The sequence below is a fragment of the Sander lucioperca genome, chromosome 6, assembly GCF_008315115.2.
Source record: "Sander lucioperca isolate FBNREF2018 chromosome 6, SLUC_FBN_1.2, whole genome shotgun sequence".
Classification (NCBI taxonomy): domain Eukaryota; kingdom Metazoa; phylum Chordata; class Actinopteri; order Perciformes; family Percidae; genus Sander; species Sander lucioperca.
Genome location: NC_050178.1, coordinates 32,999,842 through 33,018,523, shown reverse-complemented (window position 1 = coordinate 33,018,523; position 18,682 = coordinate 32,999,842). Strand labels below are relative to the sequence as shown.

Here is an 18,682-nt window from a genome sequence, read left to right as displayed (position 1 = left end):
GTAGAGTTTAATATAACAGGGTTGACTAATTTAAAACACAAAGAGCTGATGTTCTTTTCTTAAAAGGAAACACCGGCTCTCCATGTGCAGACCCAAGTTATTAGCTCCAGAAATAATGGAGCCAATGACAGGTCATAGAGCTCAAAGTTAGAAACCTCTTTGGGGGATTTCTTTATGCGAAGCGATGACTGACAGACAGAGTCAAAGAATGAGTGTAGCTGCTTGACAAAAATTGAACAGAAAGGGGGGTAAAAAAGAAACAAACACATACTGTATTAACCAATCAGATGCTCTGGGCTTATCAATAAAAAAAAAGAAAAATTGAAACCAGAGCAGCCAGAGAAAGTAACAGCATTTGAAAACATATAACCAGGCTAGATAAAATAAACCATATCCACAGATAGCAGGTCCTCTGGAAGGGACCACCACTGTGCCGTCGTATTGCCTGACATCTGTTTTGCAGCTTGGCTGTGCACGGTGGTTTATGTTGAGAAAGCAGTGTGTGTATATCATCTTTGGCCCAGGTCCATGGGATTTTGACAGTTGGCTGCAGGCAAGGTAGTCTGATGCAAAGGTTTCACGGGGAGAACAAAGAGCTAACGAGGAGACAATAAAAGGAGCTGTTCTCTGCAACACTTTCTCTCTTTGGGACTAATCTCAGTTTCACCAATTTATTTTTGTATGACAAGGCCAGAATAAATTGCTGAATTTGAGATTAGTCAACTTTGTCCTGGAGATCTGTGTGTGTGCTACCTTTTCACCTTTGGGTATTCAATGTTGGAACTTTATACACTTTGGTTTAGCACCACAAACAAATACTGGGAAGGTGCATCTTCTCAAAGACCTACAGCAACTACTTCTTTGCTAAGTAGGTTCAAATGATGCGTAAGAGGGAAAGCTTGTAAATGTCTGCTTCATGTCCAGCTTTACTGCAGAACAATACTGCGAGAGAGTTCCTGACATATAGTAAAACATATTTGAAATGTGTCCATTTTTTTGTTTCTCCTCTTGCCATGCAAACCCTGCCTCTCGCTCCCTTGGTTCATGCGACGCCACCATATGGAAGAAATTTGGTTCAGCTCTCCTCGAAATTGTGTTGAAAATGTCATCTGCCGAGATGATTTTACATCTCGAATGGTCCTGTGTTCCCTCTAAAAGTGCTCCAGACCAAAAACTGGACAACAGCTTGAGAAATTGATGTTGCTTTAAAACTTGTACCAATTCTTTGAAAACCTTTGATTTATTTGCACTAAATCACACTAAACATGTTTTGCATGGCAAAAAGCATTTATCATGTGTGACTTGAATATATATCGAAAGCAGGAAGCGTTTCAATTGAGGTTAGAGAACTTTACTTGAGTTTGTTACTTTGTTCTGGTGTTTGGCTAGACACATTTATTTTAAAGTGTGTTGCGGATGAAAAGAGAGAATTTTTTTTTTTACTGTTGTTTGCACCTAAACCAGGAAAGTGGTTCAAATTGTTGCTTTAAACTGTAGCTGATTGGACAGGTCTTGAAAAGTCAATGAGGCAAATTAAAGATACAAGCATGAACACCAAGACTACAATCTGCATTTCTAGATTGCAACTACAAAAGAGTTTCATCCCTTTTCTCACGGTAGGGATTGTGGTTAAGCACAGGAAGCTAGTTTTCACAATATTTTTTTTTTTGTTTGATTTATATGTTGAGTGCTTTGTAGATGTAGTTGTTATGATGACTCAAGGAGGATCTAATCTGTGGATGTATTACTTCATATTAAAATAGTTAATTTCTATCAAATTCCACCCAGAAAAAGTAACATACAGCACAGCATATTATGAAGACTGTGACAACTAAAAATGACCACATAGGAAGTTTTGTAAAAGTCCATTTATTTATGAAAAAAAAAAAACTACAATACATGTGTTACACACATTATGCTATTGGCAAAGCAAACCATATGTTTATAGTTTAGAGGAAGCAAAATCATAATAGAAGCAAATACAGAAATTATAATAAATGCAAAACTTTCATTTCTGACACAGAAAAAGCCAATCCTGTACCACGCCAGGCTCACTGGCTGGATTTAATGAGTGCTCAGCACTCTGTTTTCAAATACAAAAAAATACACTTTTATTCAATACAATGTGTATGAACAGACTTGCATAAAGGAAGAACTTGGGAAAAAAAGGCACTCTTGGGAAACAATTCACTGAATTTAAAGAATCATACACTTTGGGATAGTTTCTTGGGTATAAATTATGCAAGTAAATGAAAAGCAGGCAAAGGTAGAAAAGTATGATGTGACATAATGTAAGGTCTTGCAGCTTTTTAAACTTTGACACAACTGCTTCTCTGTAACTATACGCTCACATACACAGTCGGAGCATTATGAGAAAGACATTGACATGTTCATATCACCTTGTCCAAGTATGGACCATTAAAAGATGGTTGATTTGGAGCATTTTGATGATAGTATTCCTGATGAGGGAGAAACTAATTCTAATATTTATACAATGCATAATGTGTCCAGCACAGAAAGAAACAACATATTCAATTTTCAATGCTTTAACATTGTCCTCACATTGTTCAACAGTGCATCAGCCAGCTCAGAGCTCGGTCCGATGTTTTGAAAATGTTTGTGCTGCCACTGAATTAAACTAATAAAAGACAAAGGTAAAAGTTGGTTCTGTCTGAACAGTTATTCAGACAGAACTATCATATTGGACTAATAGGGCGAAATAAGAGTTGAGGAGATTTAGATGAAGATTTCTTACTCCTGTGAAACTATTTAAATCATTTATCTCAGAGGCAGTTAATCCTTCACTTTATTTCATCTGGGGACACAAAATAGCTCAAGCCCTGCCCTCCCCCCCCACACAATCACACAATCACACAATCACACACACACACACACACACACACACGCACACACACACACACACACACACACACACACACACACACACACACACACACACACACACACACACACACACACACACACACACAGAGTACTTAGTATACGGATAAGGATGTAAATAGTAGATGTGCTCTCTTTATAGGTGACAGTCTCAATGGCACAATTCAATTTTACCAGGAAATAAAACTGGACAAATAAAATGGCCAAATTTGGTTGTGCAGGTGATGTTTCTTGAAACTTGGTATGTTCCTTTTGAAGTAAGCTTATTACTGTAATTAAGTTGAAGACATGGAGAATGTAATGAAATTACAATTAAGGTCTATGGTGTTACTCTAAATTGATCACCACTGTTTGTACTCTAGTTTTTTAACTTCTTGGAGAGGGCCTTTTTTAGTGGCTGGATCCTCCGGTCCTGGGTAGTGTCCTGATCGGGGTGAGTTTGGGCCGTCTTTGACTCGTAGAGCTGTTTGAGGCTAAGGATCTGCTGCTCCTTTGTTGTTTCTCGTTGGGCCTGGCGTAGCAGACGTTTCATGGTCTTCACCTTTTCCCTCAGGTGGTCGTTGGCTTTCTCCAGGGAGCGCACCTTCTGGGAGAGAGTCCAGACCCTCTCCTCTTCCTCAAACAGAGCCTTCTGCACCGCAGAGCACAACAACTGTGAAGATCAAATACATTTGAAATATCAGGAAAAGCGTGAGGAGCATGTGATTAAGTGTACTGCAGGGAAACGAGACTAACTGTGACCCATTTGAATACTGAACTGTCACATATTGATTAAATACTTTACGTTACTTGTATGAAGAAGGCCAACATCAGCATATATTTTGCAAGATTCCCAACAGATTTTCATCTCCCTCTGCCTTTTGAATGAAATCATATACAGAGTTTCATCCCATAACTGCTCATACTAAATACTAGTGTCATATTTAGTATGTTTTGTTTTAACATTTATGACGTAGCACATGTTTTTGATACTGGATTTCCTTTGCACATGAGAGAACACTTCTGGCATGCTCTTTGGGCTGACAACCAGAGCCAACAGCTAGTAAGTCTTTCAGCATATTTCACTGGTTATGTATAAGTGAGACAAAAAAGTGTTTTTTTTGGCTGCTTGTAGCCTAAAAGTAAAGAAAGGGGAAAGCGAAAAAAGTCTTATTTTAGGTTATACCCGATTTATTCAATTCACTTTAAGAGTTGCCATGTACTGTATGATCTTTATTTACCAGCCAATTAAAATTAGCCAAAGACAACAAACAGTGTTGCTCTAGGTCTAGGGACCAAGATGTCTCTGAGGGAGGAAAATTGGTTACACAACATGCTCTGCCTGTTTCAGCGAGACACCAACTAGAGATGAAACCCAACATGCCTGTGAACATGCAACAGACAACCTTTTCCTAGGTGAAAGAATTAGCTCCAGCTGCCTCTCACTGCATGCTTGTCTGCCTGAGTGTGGATTTCCTCCATAGATCCTAATGCTTCCACATGGGGCCAGCATGAAACACTGATGTATATTCCCTGCCATCAGATAACAACCGCTGAGGGTTTTGAGGAAATGTTAAAAATGTGCTGCTGGCTGCCGGCCCACATCACTGGTTAGTGCATTACTCTCTGCAATATTATCTGTGGATTTTTTCCATGTGCTCTTACTTATGTCCCATAAGGGATTTAAAAGGGCTATGAAACCTTATAATGCAAAAGATGAAGTTCAGGAGCAGAACAATCAAGTTATGTAGAGCAGGGGGCAGTGGCAGACTCAGGCTCTCTGAGGGGCACGTGCAAAAAAATGAAACGGGAACAGCTGCATGTAGTAGGCCACCAGTGTGCAGAAAGTTTTTTTAGCATGTAGGGCAGCCTATATAGCACTGCATCCTGTTTTCTCAATTTTAAGGCCACCCTAGAGGGCACTTCATCATGTTTTCTCCACTTGAAGGCCACCCTAGAGGGCACTTTATCATGTTTGATCAGTTGTTATCATGTCTACCCAGTCATTGCGATCCAGCTAGAATCACAGGATCACATATCACACGAAAATCCATCTTTTCAGGCTTCAAGTAATGTATTTGTGTCTGAACCAGCTTACTGAACCAATCAGCGTCTGGTGAGGAGCTACTGGCAGCTACGGCCGTGGTTTAGGTGAGTGTGATGGCCGCGACGGTTCGTTCAAAACAACAATGGCCAACGTGATAGACAGAAGGTACATCCAATCACCTGCCAGGTATTTTTTTGAAAGTCACTGCCTTTTTTCAGTTTCCAATGACGGCTTCTCCGATGGTTCTGTATTAACAAACCATCTGGCTCGTCAGGTTAGCAGTGTGGACAAATACTTAGGCAATTGCATTTGAAAAAGTCTTGAGCTGAGACTGAAACACAGCAGACACAATAAAATCCTGGCTCTGGTTGGAAGACATATTTTGCTCCTGATAAGCTTTTGTGTTTTATCAATGTGACATTTAAAACAGAAGACTTAGAAAGGTACTGTTGTATTAAACACACACACACACCCACACACACACACACACACACACACACACACACATAGTTCATGTTGTCAGTTCATGTTGTCATGTTGCCACTTGTGCATGTGAACCACCAATGTTCGCACACACATGCATGCACGCACACACAGAAACACACACACACACACACACACACACACACACACACACACACACACACACACACAAACACACATGTACATTCACACACACACACACACACACACACACATCGCTCGCCACTGCGATCTCGCACAATACTGGACCAATTTCAAAGATTTTTGGTCACTTCAGTCTATTAGACCCAAATGCACGGGGAAATGGAGTCCAGGTTGAAAAAAACAGTAGTTACCCTTTAACAGGACAGAATAATATACGAAGATACAAGCTTAATTAAAGCAGTGTAGACTACTGCCCTTACAGGAAAGTAGTCTTTCCTACATTAGTTTGGATATATTGTTTCATAAGCATTAATCAATCATCAGGGTAGGTTAAGTATGGGCCAGAGCATAGATGAGATATGACATGACGATTTTCCAACAAGGGTTTTGTAGATAAATATAGAGTGGTTACTAAGTCTCTCAATAATGGAAGGCACATTGAACTTATTTATCATATAAAGTGCAGCAGTGAGTATTTGAATTACCTCCGGTCATAAAGTTAGGATTTAAAGTTTTAAAAGAATCAAAATGCTTATGAATAGACACAGTCGCATATCCATGAATCATATCTCCATAATGCTTCCTACAACTCATGAGGAAGCATTGTTTTGTTTTTTTGTACAAAAAGTAAAGCTTCTGTCACAGTTTAGCAACAAGATCTTCTATGCGTTATTTGTAAATTTGCCATCATGTCAGATGCTAAGATAATTGATATGAATATTAAAGAGTGTGAAAGGAGAAATGCATCTATACCTCTGTATCCAAAAAACAACATACATTTTGTTTTATTTGCACTACTAATCTAATGTCATTAAAAGCCGTGTATAAAAAGAGAATTGTTATTTCTTAATGGCTGAATCAGAAATCAGGTATATTGTAAAACCATACCACTGGCATAGAGACAATTTGTCAATCAAACACAGAAAAGTATGGTTCAAGTTTCCAAAACACTGATTCCTACATTTCCCACAATGCAACTTTGTTACATAGCGCTTTCGTTAGAGCCCACCGGCGCCTTTCAAACTCAAGATCCCCAGTCTTTGACAGGCTCCAAAATGGATCCATGGGGCACACCCTCGGTACCCAGCAGGATTGTATCCACTCTGATGTCATCCAAACCTAACTGTAACGTGGACAAAACAAATGGGTTTATATACTAAGCTAGACCGAAGCCTTCTCTATGTGTTATTTTCCATCTCAGAGGAGGCATGCTTGACATCTGAGAAAAAGCAGACAAATTTTAGTTGGACCACGTTAACTGAAGCTGAACTCTTCCTTTGTATCCAGCCATCAAGTCAGGGCAGTGTTTGCAGCCCTTCAAAGCTAATATTTCTGCATTAGTGTTGGGACCATAAAACTGTGGGAAACTGCTTAAAATAATATTTTTATTGCTGATACTGTTTGGTGTTACTGTAAATCTGAAAATGACATCATGCCATCTGATTAACTTTGACATTGGATTATGTGATGTCATGATCTGTTCTGATGTGATTTTAAGTTAGTTCCAGTAAAAACAAAGTCTGTTTTTATTTTGTTAGGAGGAAATCTAATCATGAGAATGATTACGATGCAGCATTTATATCTAAATGTTGCTCTGTAATTACAGTCACAGGCTTGACCCAAAAGTTTGCTGTTAATGGAAATACAAACCACATTTTCATTCTCTTTTATCCATGGTGGATTTATGCTTTTATGACTAGTCAGCAAATGATTGGAAACAGAAGAAGACTGACCTAAATCAGGTGGATTAGGCCAAATGTTTAGAGTCATTAAAGGGAATAGCAATGGTGATTGACTGTAAACCATTTATATACTGACATATAGGTTCTGGGACAAGATTCAGGAAACCTACAGTGTCAGGGAGCACCAGGTGTTAGTGTTTGCCAAAAGTGTTTAGGTTAATGAGCTTTCATCAATTAAATAGTGGAGCTGAAGCATATTGATTCAGGTCATTTTGTCATAAGCATTAGAAAGAGTAGTGACCTTTAGATACTCTCACTCATCAATCTGATTCATTAAAGCGTAACTCTCGCCAAAATGCAACCTAGGGTCTTTTTGTGAATGTACCTGAGTCAAACGTTCGTTTAAAAGCATAATTAGGACGGAAACGCCACTTTTAAGATTTACCGTATTCTCGTTTTCAGTCAAATGGCCTTTTGAATGGGAGTGCTAGGGACACTACAATGATCGCATCAAAATCACTATTTTTAAAACACTAAGAAGGCTCGACACAACATGAACCTTTGCTCGAAGTATCACCAGGGGCTCTACACATGAACTTGAGCATTGAGAACATTGTTTGTGTATACAGAGTTTACTAAAAAGAAAGGTTTTGAACGACTTACTTTAGCTGTTGGTGTTTTCGCTACCATCTCGCCAGTCAAAAAGTGCCGATCGCCGAATGCAATGTAACAGGGAGGAGAGTAAAGATGGAAAGCTCCTAAAGCTATAAATGCACGGATAATTTGTTGTTTTGTCGTTAGTGAAAAACAATATTGACCTTGTAGTTGAAAAAGGAGCCTCATATAAGAATGACATTTCCTCCTATGGAGTCCGTTCATTCGCATTCGGAGATCGACACTTTTTGACTGGTGAGATGGTAGCGACCAGAAACAACAACTGCTAAAGTAAGTCGTTCAAAACCTTTCTTTTTACTAAACTCTGTGTACACAATGTTCTCAATGCTGGAGTTCATGTGTAGAGCCCCTGGTGATACCTCGAGCAAAGTTTCATGTTGTGTCGAGCCTTCTTTGTGTTTTAAAAATAGTGATTTTGATGCGATCATAGTAGTGCCCCTAGCACTCCCATTCAAAAGGCCATTTGACCGTAAACGAGAATACGGTAAATCTTAAAAGCGGCGTTTCCGTCCTAATTATGGTTTTAAATGAAAGTTTGACTCGAGTACATTCACAAAAACACCCTAGGTTGCATTTTGGCAAGAGTTACGCTTTAACTTTTATGATGTATCCACTTTCCCTGGTTTTACTTTAGTTAGTGGTTTTCTACATTTCCATAAATTATTTTCAGCATCCCCCAGAGGATGGACATGACATTGTTGCATGCAACATACAAAGGCAGTTGGATTTTCAAAAAAGAAAGTGGTCTGTCTTTACTCAATATTCTTACACTTAGCTTACCTTTCTTTATGCTTCCTTACTAAGTGCAGATAAAAAATATAGGTGGCCCCAGCTGTGTCGGTTAGCGTTACATTGCACAGCTAGAAATGAGTCAAGTTATTGGTTTCATTTGAAGCAGGACATTTTACATCCAAGCACAGTAATGATGTTAACACATAAATCAGACGATACGCAGGCAATTTTGTGATATCCCTGAAGTTGTGGTCTTAACCGGTCTTGAAATAAAATCCAGAGTCCTCTTTATCCAAGACCAAGACAAGGCTGAGTAAAAATATGGTCGATTCAGAGACACGACCGAGACATTCAAAAAGTGGTCTTGACCAACCGACCAAGACCGGTCTTGAGTACTACAACACTGCTTGTGGCTACACTTGTGTGCTAGTCTACACATGTAGACAAATACAAATTGTTGAACATCTGCATAAACTAGCACTTGGTATTTGATTCTGAGGGACTGACACACAGACCTGACTTTTGTGTTTTTTGAGCCATCAAAGACCATTGCAGCTGCACTGGACATGTCACCACATGATGTCACTTCTACATTAGAGCTGTTGTCTTTGGGCATAAGAAAATACTCCATTAAACAACAAAATGGTTTGCCAAAAAGCTGGCAAAAGATTTTTCCTTTAAACATAGTGAGTTATTTGTGTAGCGGTAGCCCAAACCTCAGGAAATGTGTGTTTGGTTTCCCATGCATTAAGAACATATCTCACTTGCCAGTTTCTTCATTGTATTCCTTAGAAAACAACAGGATGTAATATTGAATAATTTTATGTGGGCACTACAGTTTGGGTTATTGTGGTTCAATCCACTCTTTTTCCCAAACCATTTGTGTAACCATTGTAAATAGCCTACACAACAACATAATCAACTTATCATTAACTGAGTGTGAGAAAGGCACTTCAAAAGAGGCAAACAACACTAGGAACCATTGAATGGTGGTAGTTCTGATTGACTACATACCCTACTGTCCTCCTGAGCCTCCCACTCCGGGGCGTAGCTGTGAACCTGGGTACCAGACGTGCAGTTGGCAAATTGGAAAAGGCTGGCAAACATGCGGTGGTTATCTGCAGTGTCGGGGAAGATGGGGTCCTGGAAGTTCACTCCATGAGGGATAATGTTGTAGTTCTCATCCATCCTGCATGGCAGAAAAGGAAACGGTTGTATTGATACACAAAAAATGAACGTATAATTGTGCATGTGTAAAAACAGAAGCAGATGCAGATGCACACAACCAGAAGTCATTAACAACAAGAATATGCAATACTTATTCTTCATGTCATCAGGATTTTAAATTAAAGCACAGGGTTTTTCCTATTCATCCTATAAATAGTAAAAACACAAAAACATCTCTGCATAGTTGTTTGCAGAACCTCGTCTTATGCAAATTCAAGCACTATGTGGATGAGTCAAGCCAGCAAACTACAAGCCAAATGGATTTACTGTGCATGTTTCATATCTTCTCCTACGATGTGAAGTGTGTGAGGGAAGGAAGTCTTGAAGCAGCGTGTTCCCATACATCTGGATTCCATCTTGTATCCCTCGAGGGACATCAAAAGTTTGGTTGTCCTTATCAGAGACTGTGTGTGTGTGTGTGTGTGTGTGTGTGTGTGTGTGTGTGTGTGTGTGTGTGTGTGTGTGTGTGTGTGTGTGTGTGTGGAGGAGGGGGAGGGGGGTGTTGAAAGAGCACAAAGAAAGCTGATGTTTTGCTTCAACAGAAAAGGTCAAAGGTAAGGTGTAAGCACAGTGACCAGGAGGTCAGAAGGAATTGTGGATCCAAAGAACTTGTCTTGAACGATGGAAACATAACTAAACAGAACACAAAAATAAACTGAGCACAACAATAGTGACATAAAACCCCTTTGTATAATGTATTGTGAAAATGTAATACATTTTTTGGTATATGTTACACTGCAGCACAAATGCACTTCAACATATTAAAACCGTTGTAGTACTAGTGTGGCCGGGTTGGCTCAGTGGGTAGATCAGGCGCACATATACTGAGAGGTTTATGCCTCGACGCAGAGGTCCAGGGTTTGAATCCGTCCTGTGACGATTTCCTGCATGTCTTCCCCCTCTCTCTCACCTAGCTGTCCTGTCAAAAATGAAAGGCATCATTTCTTTACAGCGAACTAATGGCTCAAGCAGAACAGTCAATCTGTTTTATTTAGAGGTCCTGAGGGACATCCTTGGTTCTCCATGCTAGGCTCTGATTTGTCCTGTCCTGGGAGATTATACTCATGATGGATTGGAAAGACTATTTTGGTCTGAGATAAGTGTTGTTCTTCTATAACAGGAAATAGACATCCACTGGAGACTGCGATGAGAACTTTTTAGTTTTGGCTTGCTCATACATTTGTCTGGGACTCAGTGTCGCAGAGCTGCCACAACAACACTCCTTTGAAACTCTATACAGGTCTGTTTTAGGTTTATGACGGGGAGTCTAACATTCGCGAGAATGGCTTGGAGCGCATTATTTTTCAACTTTCATGAAAGTTGACATTTACTCTGAATAGTGATACATCTATACGAGGTTTAATACCAGTAGCTTAATAAAAAATTGAAGGAAAAGTTCCGACAGTTTGGGAAATCTTATTTGATTTTCTGAATATGAAGCAAAAACCAGTAGACCGTTAGCTTATCATAAAGACTGGAAACAGGGTAAATAGCTAGCCTGGCTCATCCCAAAGGTAACAAAAAACACCTAGCAGCACCTATAAAGCTCACTAATTAGCATATTGTATCATGTTTGTTTAATCGGTTCAAAACCGTAGGTGCAAAAACGATGTTGGACATTATTTATTACCCATCTGAACGATGTTTTGTTTCCCATAGATCAACATAATAATAATAATAATAATAATAATAATAATAATAATAATAATAATCATTTATACTTTATTAATCCTGCAAGGGAAATCACAATGTTTTGACTGTTGTTAGAACACACATTATACACAGGCCTGAAATACACACACATGCTCAGTACCTATACATGCACCAATGGAGAGATGTCAAAGTGAGGGGGCTGCAGCTGTCGATGGGTAGGCGCCCCGTTGGGGGTTCGGTGCCTTGCTCAAGAGCACCTTGGCAGTGCCCAGGAGGTGAACTGGCACCTCTCCAGCTACCAGTCCACCACCGTACTTTGGTCCATATGGTGGACTGGTAGATGGAGAGTGCTTTGTGGGCTAAAGTATGCTGCAAAGGAAAATGTGCATGAGCGTTCTTGGGGAGTTGATCCCTCCATTATATCCCTGGGAAACCACTGCTTTGGTTTACTGGAGCAATCATTGCTTCTTAATTATCATCAGGTCTGCATTTAAACGCAACTCTGTTGTGACTTTAGCTTCAGGGAGTTTCCGATGGTGGTCGCCAGGCTTATTATGGGGATAAGGTCCGGATGTTTTCGCCATCACAACATGCGGCAGCAACATCATCCCTGGATGTGTAATGAACTAAAACCAATGAAATCATCTTAAAAGTCTTTTAGCCGTCATCGGACATACACAATCACACAATGTGAGTGTGATTCTGTGCATATGATGTGTAACATATGCTATAAAGAATACTATAGTAGTTGGCCCTGCTGCAGACCCTCAGGAATGCTTTTCAGTGCCCCCTCTGAATATCTAACTCTTCATCTGTATGAGACAAAATATATCGGTAAGGCCTGTCGGCACACGTTCCCTTGATCGAGCAGCACACTTGTGTGTTTCTGCAAGACAAAAGGTGGTCCTATACCGACCGGGTTTACCTTCAAGCTGTTGGGAAATGTCTGGCTCTATAATTACACTGGCTGGAATGCAACAGACGTTTCCTGAGTAACAGTGTTGTTTCTGTCCAACACAGACATTTAAGAATTAACCTGCCTCATACTTTTTTGAAATCTGAGTGGAATGTTTGGCAGGTTATTAAATATATTATTAACCTGAAATCAATATGGTACCACATGGACAGATGCTGATTAAAAGAGAATATGTGTGGATAGTGCCAATCCTCTGTTTTTGACTGCTGAATGTTTCCTTATTGGCCAACGATTGATTGAATCCTCCGAGAGTCATTACTTCTTTTTGTAAGAGCTCTGTGCACAGGTTTGAAGACTTTCTGGTTTTCATTGTAGAGACAGGCCATGAGGAGGTGAGATTAAATCCATGGATTTTAAACTTTTTCGTACTTAGAAAATACATTATTGAGAAATGTACTGGAGGACTAGCGTTCAATTCAGTGTCATTCCCCCTCTGGCTCCTCCTATTTTATGCATCCTTTCAACTGTTACTGTCACTATTGAATAACGGCAACAATGCCAGAACAATTTTTGCAATGTAATTTCTTAGAAGAAATGAGAAATATGATTGGATGCATAAGTTGAATCAACTATACTAACTGGATATCTCAAGTTTTCCAGAGAGACTTTACATCACATGCATAAGATTACCTACCCCATTGTTTCACACGTTTATAGAGATTGAAATGTAGTAGGCTATGCAGTTTTCTTTCACAATCGGTTATTATCAAATCATTAACGTTTTGCCATTCATGGATGCAAAATGAATTCCAATAAAAAGGAGGCGGTCCTGTCATCTTTGCTGGCTGAGTTTGAGTTTATAAACTGTCTTCCCAAAACTTGACAAAGCTGATGCCTGCTTTTTAAGCATCCAAAGACATTTATGCAACATTTTTCAAGCTTTATCTTTAAGCTCAAACAGAAAATCTGGAAAAGCAAAGACACACAACTGAAAAAAAGAGGGTTAAAGTGGGTAATGCATGTCCTCTCTGAGCAACAGTCACATTGACAACCTTTTAATATTTTCAGCCCATAACAAATATTAATTTTCAGAAACCTTACCCTGATAGGGTAAGAGTATTTATAGGAGGGCATAGGCTACATCTATGAGATAAAGTGTACCCTAACTGAACAGGTTTATTTGTTTGGAAATGAATCATAAAAAAGTTTATTTTATGTACTGTAGGCCTAACTCTATTGATGCATGAAGTCTATCTACTCATTGTACAATAAAACTAAATGCATCTGTGACAATAAATCTTTTTCATGACTGATTCGATCAATAGGCTATGGGATATCCTGTCTTCTCACCTTAGAAAGAAGTAGTAGTTGTTGTTTTTGGTGACACTGTAGGAGAAGCAGGTGAAGTAGCCCAGGCCGGTGACATTGAACCTGGAGCCGGCGGGGACCTCCAGCATGCTGCCCCACGCCTGGTCGCACAGCAGCTCAATCTCGGCGGAGAAAAGCAGCTCGGTGTCGGACGGCAGGTCGTTATACACATTGTAAGACTCCTTGTGCAGTGCCAACACCTTGGCAAAGACTATGATCTCCGCTAGCTCGGCACGGCACGCTTCTGTCTGCGGTCTCCAGTCGCGGGGCAGCTGACATCCCCAGCTCCTATAAGGACCCGCCGCTGCCAGAATAAACACCCAAATAATCCACATGATCCGACAGAGATGAGACGACTGTGGGTCAGTGAGGCGCACCGACGCGCACGATGCTGCTGATGGATGAAATCACGAAAAAAAAAAAACTGCAGGGCTTTCACTCCATGCACATAGCCCACTTTCAAAAAAGCTGCCTCAACAGATATTTACAGTGAGTAAATAATGTTTTACACAACGAAATAGTACCGATTTCTGACTACGGTCTGACTACGACCGATGATTACTTCTCTGCGGCCCTTGCTTCTTCCTCCAGCCACAATACCTGCGATTAGTGGATCAACCCGTCCACACCAGCATCCCCTGCAAAGAATGTGCCTCTGACCTTTGAAATGAGACCAGGAGGTGTGCAAGTGTGTGCATTCAGGCCTCTGTGTGAATTTTCCAAAGTAAAACTAATAATTTTATATAAAATAGGCTAATAAATAGGCCTACAATTAATAATAGGCTACAACAAATCGTCCAGCTCCAATGTTGTGAGATAAGGTGGCATTTAATGCAACAAAGAAACGTCGTAAAAGTATCTACAGCCAATTATGAAAGACTACATTTGGAATAAGTCAGTGACGCCCTCTAGTGACAGCATGAACACATGCATGCTCAGTGGAGTTGACTTTAGAGATCTTTTCCACACTTATGGCACACTCCAGGGTCTATATGAAAATGTAAATGCGCAGGCCGGCTGTCCCATTATGTTGAGCTGGTGCTCAGGTATGGTAGGTTAATATGTTTATCAGCTGACTCCGATAAAAACCAGACAGAAGAGAAAGTTGAATCCTGTGTGAACCTCAGAACACAAAACACTTTCTATTTCTCTCACTCTATTGAACTCTCATAGTGTGTGTATACTTTGTTAGAGAGGTCACAAGCTTAGGAGGGACATATGTGTGTCATTATATATCATTCTAGTGTTTCGCTGAGAGGCAGAACTGAAATCTGCATTCTGTAGCTACAACAGGATCCTGAGAGTCAAGACACCTTATTCGTCCACTTTCTCATCTTCATTTCTTACCAATCAAACCCAAAGCTCCCTTCCATACCAATCAAACCCAAAGCTCCCTTCCATTATTTGCCAATCAAAGGAGATCTCATAGCCATTTCTTACCAATCACAAAAGTGATTCTTCCCGGTAGTTCACTTCGCTCCGTTGGGCCAGTGGCAGGGCCATGACCGGCTGTGTGTCGAGCAACGGCCAGCGAATGACAGCTCGAATAAGTCCCTAGAAATGGAGCCAATGAGGAGGCGCGTTTCCCTGGAAAGTTTTAGGCAAGTTTCGTTTCTGCAGAGGAAGATAGGAAGATTTCGACTTTGTTGGTAAGTTTGTTTACGTTTTTTTTTACTCTATTGTAAGTGTCATGTTAGCTTAGTGCATTAACAAGACATACATAGACACTGTTTATAACCTGCAGGTTAAGTTCAAAGTTACCGAAGGGTCCCCTCCACCACTTGAAAACGATTGCTCACTCACAGACTGAACTCTGCTTCATTCATAAAGCCTACCATTGATGATAAATCACTGCTAGGACACACCTCCACGGAAATACACTGGTAGGCTACACTTAATTTGTGTCTAAAAAAATCTCATTTGAATTAAAATGTTTTGCATCTACTTACATATAGTTTGATGTGTTTGTTTTATGTTTTTGTGATTTTCAGGTGAGCTCGTTGGGGTGGAGTTAGCCTATTTGTATCACCAGACTAGCCGTGCACTGGAGGACTACAAACGCACACTGGCTGCGTTGGAGACAGATGAGGTGTCTGTGGCCGAGAATGAAGGCTATGTTGAGCCTGAGGTAGAGGAGTAGAGGACTTTACTGTCCCCAACCTGGAACCTCCCCCACTCGCTGGTCCCACTGCCACGGCTGCTGACGGCCTTGACTCGGCGCGGGTTCTGCTGATGTAGCGCCTGCCGCGCAACCCACCAGCCGGTCCCCTGCGTTTGCCGTGCCATCCGGCTGGTCCCCAGCACCTGCCACGCCACTCACAATAGATAACGCGTCTGACTACCGATCAGAAGATTCTAGGTTCGACTCCTAGCTGGCTCGGCTTTAACATTTTAACAATTAGGCTACGTAACGTATAAGATTGTAGCCTGGGAACCAGACGAGAGGAAAAAGAGGAGAAAACTAAATTCTGTGGCACCTCTGTTTCAGTCTTCTGGCATTTTAAAGTCTTTAATAACTATAATATAATTTATTGTTAATTAAAAAAAGTTATTTTTGTGCATTTTTAGAGCAGGAAGACATGTCAGGATCACTGGTTCGAATCTCAACACCGGCAAGGTTGAGTTTTTGAATATGCAGAATAAAAGTGTTTGTGTTGCCCATTTAAACTTAAATTCTATCATATATTTTTTGTATCTCCAATATGTATTTTATTATAGCCTATTTAAAAATATTTTAACGTTTTTGCCAAGTGTTCCTTAAAAAAAAAATGTTTTTTCTGTCAGAGCGGTGTCTATAACTTGCAGTATTGATATTAAAATTTGTCTGCTCTAATTTAATAAAAAGTTAACTTAGGCTGTAGGAAAACTGATGGGAAAAATACAAACTTGTATTCACAATTGAAACAAAAATAATAGAAACAACGCAGAACACATAACAATTGAACAGTCTCTAACATTTACGCTTTATGATAAAACACAACGTGCAATAACATAACTATGTACAGAAATAAAAGAGTCAAGGTTCCCTACCTCTGGTTTGGGGGTGGTGGGAGTGTTGGGAGGTAGGAATAAACAATCATTTGTTTGTTTCTCTTTTAATTTCCTCCAACCACTGCTCCTTGGGAACAGCCTCTACAGAGGGGCAGTAAACAATGCCCCTGTATTGGCTGTGTCCCGTCTCAGCTGTCCTGAACTGCCAGCATTTTTTACATGCGTTAGCCTATGCAGTAGGCTACATGTCGGGTCAGCTTACAGTCAGTCTATGGCAGGTACAGGAGCAGGAACAGGAACTGGAACAGGAACAGGAGGGACAGAGGGCATGCTGACACCCAGGGCCTGTGGAGCTAACAAAGCACGGCCCTGGGAAGTAATTGGGCCCAGCATCACCAGCTGAGGGGCCGTGGGTGGAGCAGCCAGCTGAAAAGCTGGGGGGGGGACCGAGGGTGGGGCAGGTAGAAGCTGGGATCGCTGCTTCACAGCCGGCGGTGTCGCAGCTGTAGGCGCGACCTTCCTTTTTGTTTTCGCCTGCCTCACGGTGCTGCTGGGCAGGTGGTAGTGATGAGTTGGGCCTGTATGAAGAGGTGCAGACGGGAGGGGAAGCATATTAGCAGGGAAAGACCGTGGCGTGGAGTCTGAAGCCCCGGATCTGCAGCAGTCACACCAGTGGCCGAGTCTTAGGCCAAAGCCTGTGCTGCAGCCGGAGACTGAGTGGCAGCTGGCAGGCTGCTAAAAGCTAGGTTTTAAGCTTTGCTCTGGCAGATAACTCGCATTTGCGATTTGGTCTGGCGATGTCAGGCTATAACATCATGGAATGTAGGCTAATTAAAATAAAAAAGTTACATGGCAGTTGAAAATCAATCAAAAAAGAAAAGTTTGGCTGTGTAGGGTTAGGAACCAGTGGTGTACACTGACATCAAATTTAGCATTTGTTGTGTTTCTATATATTTTTATTAGGAAAACATTCTCATATTAAGATAATATAGGCTACTAAAAAAATACTCAAATAACTTGACTCTCTATGCTGAACAGGAATTAGACGTTACTCATGAAGGTTTGAATACTTTAGTAAATGTCGTGTGTGTACACACACACACACACACACACACACACACACACACACATATATATATATATATATATATATATATATATATATATATATATATATATACACCTCTAGGTGGCAGCAACATCAAGCATACACGTTTTGCTTTTTTCACTTAACTGGACAATCACATAGAAGGCATGATTTGCAGACCATTCAACACAAGTACAGGCACTGAATACATTTTTCACACGAGGATATTCTGATAATTATTTCATTGTTTAAAGCTCCATTACTTGAACTCTGAAATTATCCACTGTACTTGAATACAACTGTGGTAGTTACATTTTTTCTCTATTGCTCTTACGCCCTGTCAGTGAATCATAGTGAATCATAACACATCATGCAAGAAAAGTTACTCACCACAGCAAATAAAAATGCTGAACATTTGAAATACATCTTTAAAATGTTAAACTCTTTCCAAACCAAAATCTATTCTGGGGACTTTGCACTCTTCAAACACACACACACACACACACACACACACACACACACACACACACACACACACACACACACACTACAGATATTATGTGCGTTCTCCACACATTCACACATTTGTTCCCTTCCCACTGCTGACTTGTAATACAGTACAAATCCATCCAATGTCTGTTGTCCCCATGGAAGTGAAGCTAGGAGGGTGGTGGGCATAGGGATTTCTCAGGTGACAAACACAAAGTGCCAGGAGCTGCAAGGGGGCACAACATTCAAGTGTGTGAGAGATGAAGAGTCTGCATGAGGAGATGGCTGCAACACTGCTGACTATGATG

General features: G+C 40.6%; 1 protein-coding gene and 1 long non-coding RNA gene across 3 annotated transcripts; one reads left to right on the top strand and one right to left on the bottom strand.

The window, feature by feature from the left end:
* Positions 1-1,850: 1,850 nt before the first annotated feature.
* Positions 1,851-14,676, bottom strand: ccdc3b (coiled-coil domain containing 3b). 2 transcript variants are annotated; one of them, XM_036002553.1, is made up of 5 exons: positions 13,790-14,676; positions 9,658-9,832; positions 2,912-3,553; positions 2,678-2,799; positions 1,851-2,628 (listed from the first exon to the last, which is right to left on the bottom strand). In XM_036002553.1, exons 1-3 carry the CDS (start codon positions 14,140-14,142, stop codon positions 3,260-3,262), a joined length of 822 nt encoding a protein of 273 aa, XP_035858446.1. In that variant the 5' UTR covers positions 14,143-14,676; the 3' UTR covers positions 1,851-2,628; positions 2,678-2,799; positions 2,912-3,259. The 2 variants fall into 2 exon arrangements, with proteins under 2 accessions (XP_035858446.1, XP_031179434.1); XM_031323574.2 differs by having other exon boundaries at positions 1,851-2,799.
* A 707-nt stretch (positions 14,677-15,383) lies between these two features.
* LOC116067243 lies at positions 15,384-16,309 on the top strand. Its single transcript, XR_004109159.2, has 3 exons — positions 15,384-15,456; positions 15,552-15,690; positions 15,799-16,309. It is a non-coding gene; the product is annotated as an uncharacterized LOC116067243 (long non-coding RNA).
* Positions 16,310-18,682: the final 2,373 nt, after the last annotated feature.

Excerpts from the sequence above, each read along its gene's own strand:
- ccdc3b (XM_031323574.2), bottom strand. The coding sequence starts at position 14,142 with ATGTGGATTATTTGGGTGTTTATTCTGGCAGCGGCGGGTCCTTATAGG. Across the intron at positions 9,833-13,789 it reads AACTACTACTTCTTTCTAAG|GATGGATGAGAACTACAACA; the intron begins GTGAGAAGACAG and ends TCTGCCATGCAG. Across the intron at positions 3,554-9,657 it reads AGGCTCAGGAGGACAGTAGG|TTGTTGTGCTCTGCGGTGCA; the intron begins GTATGTAGTCAA and ends TGATCTTCACAG.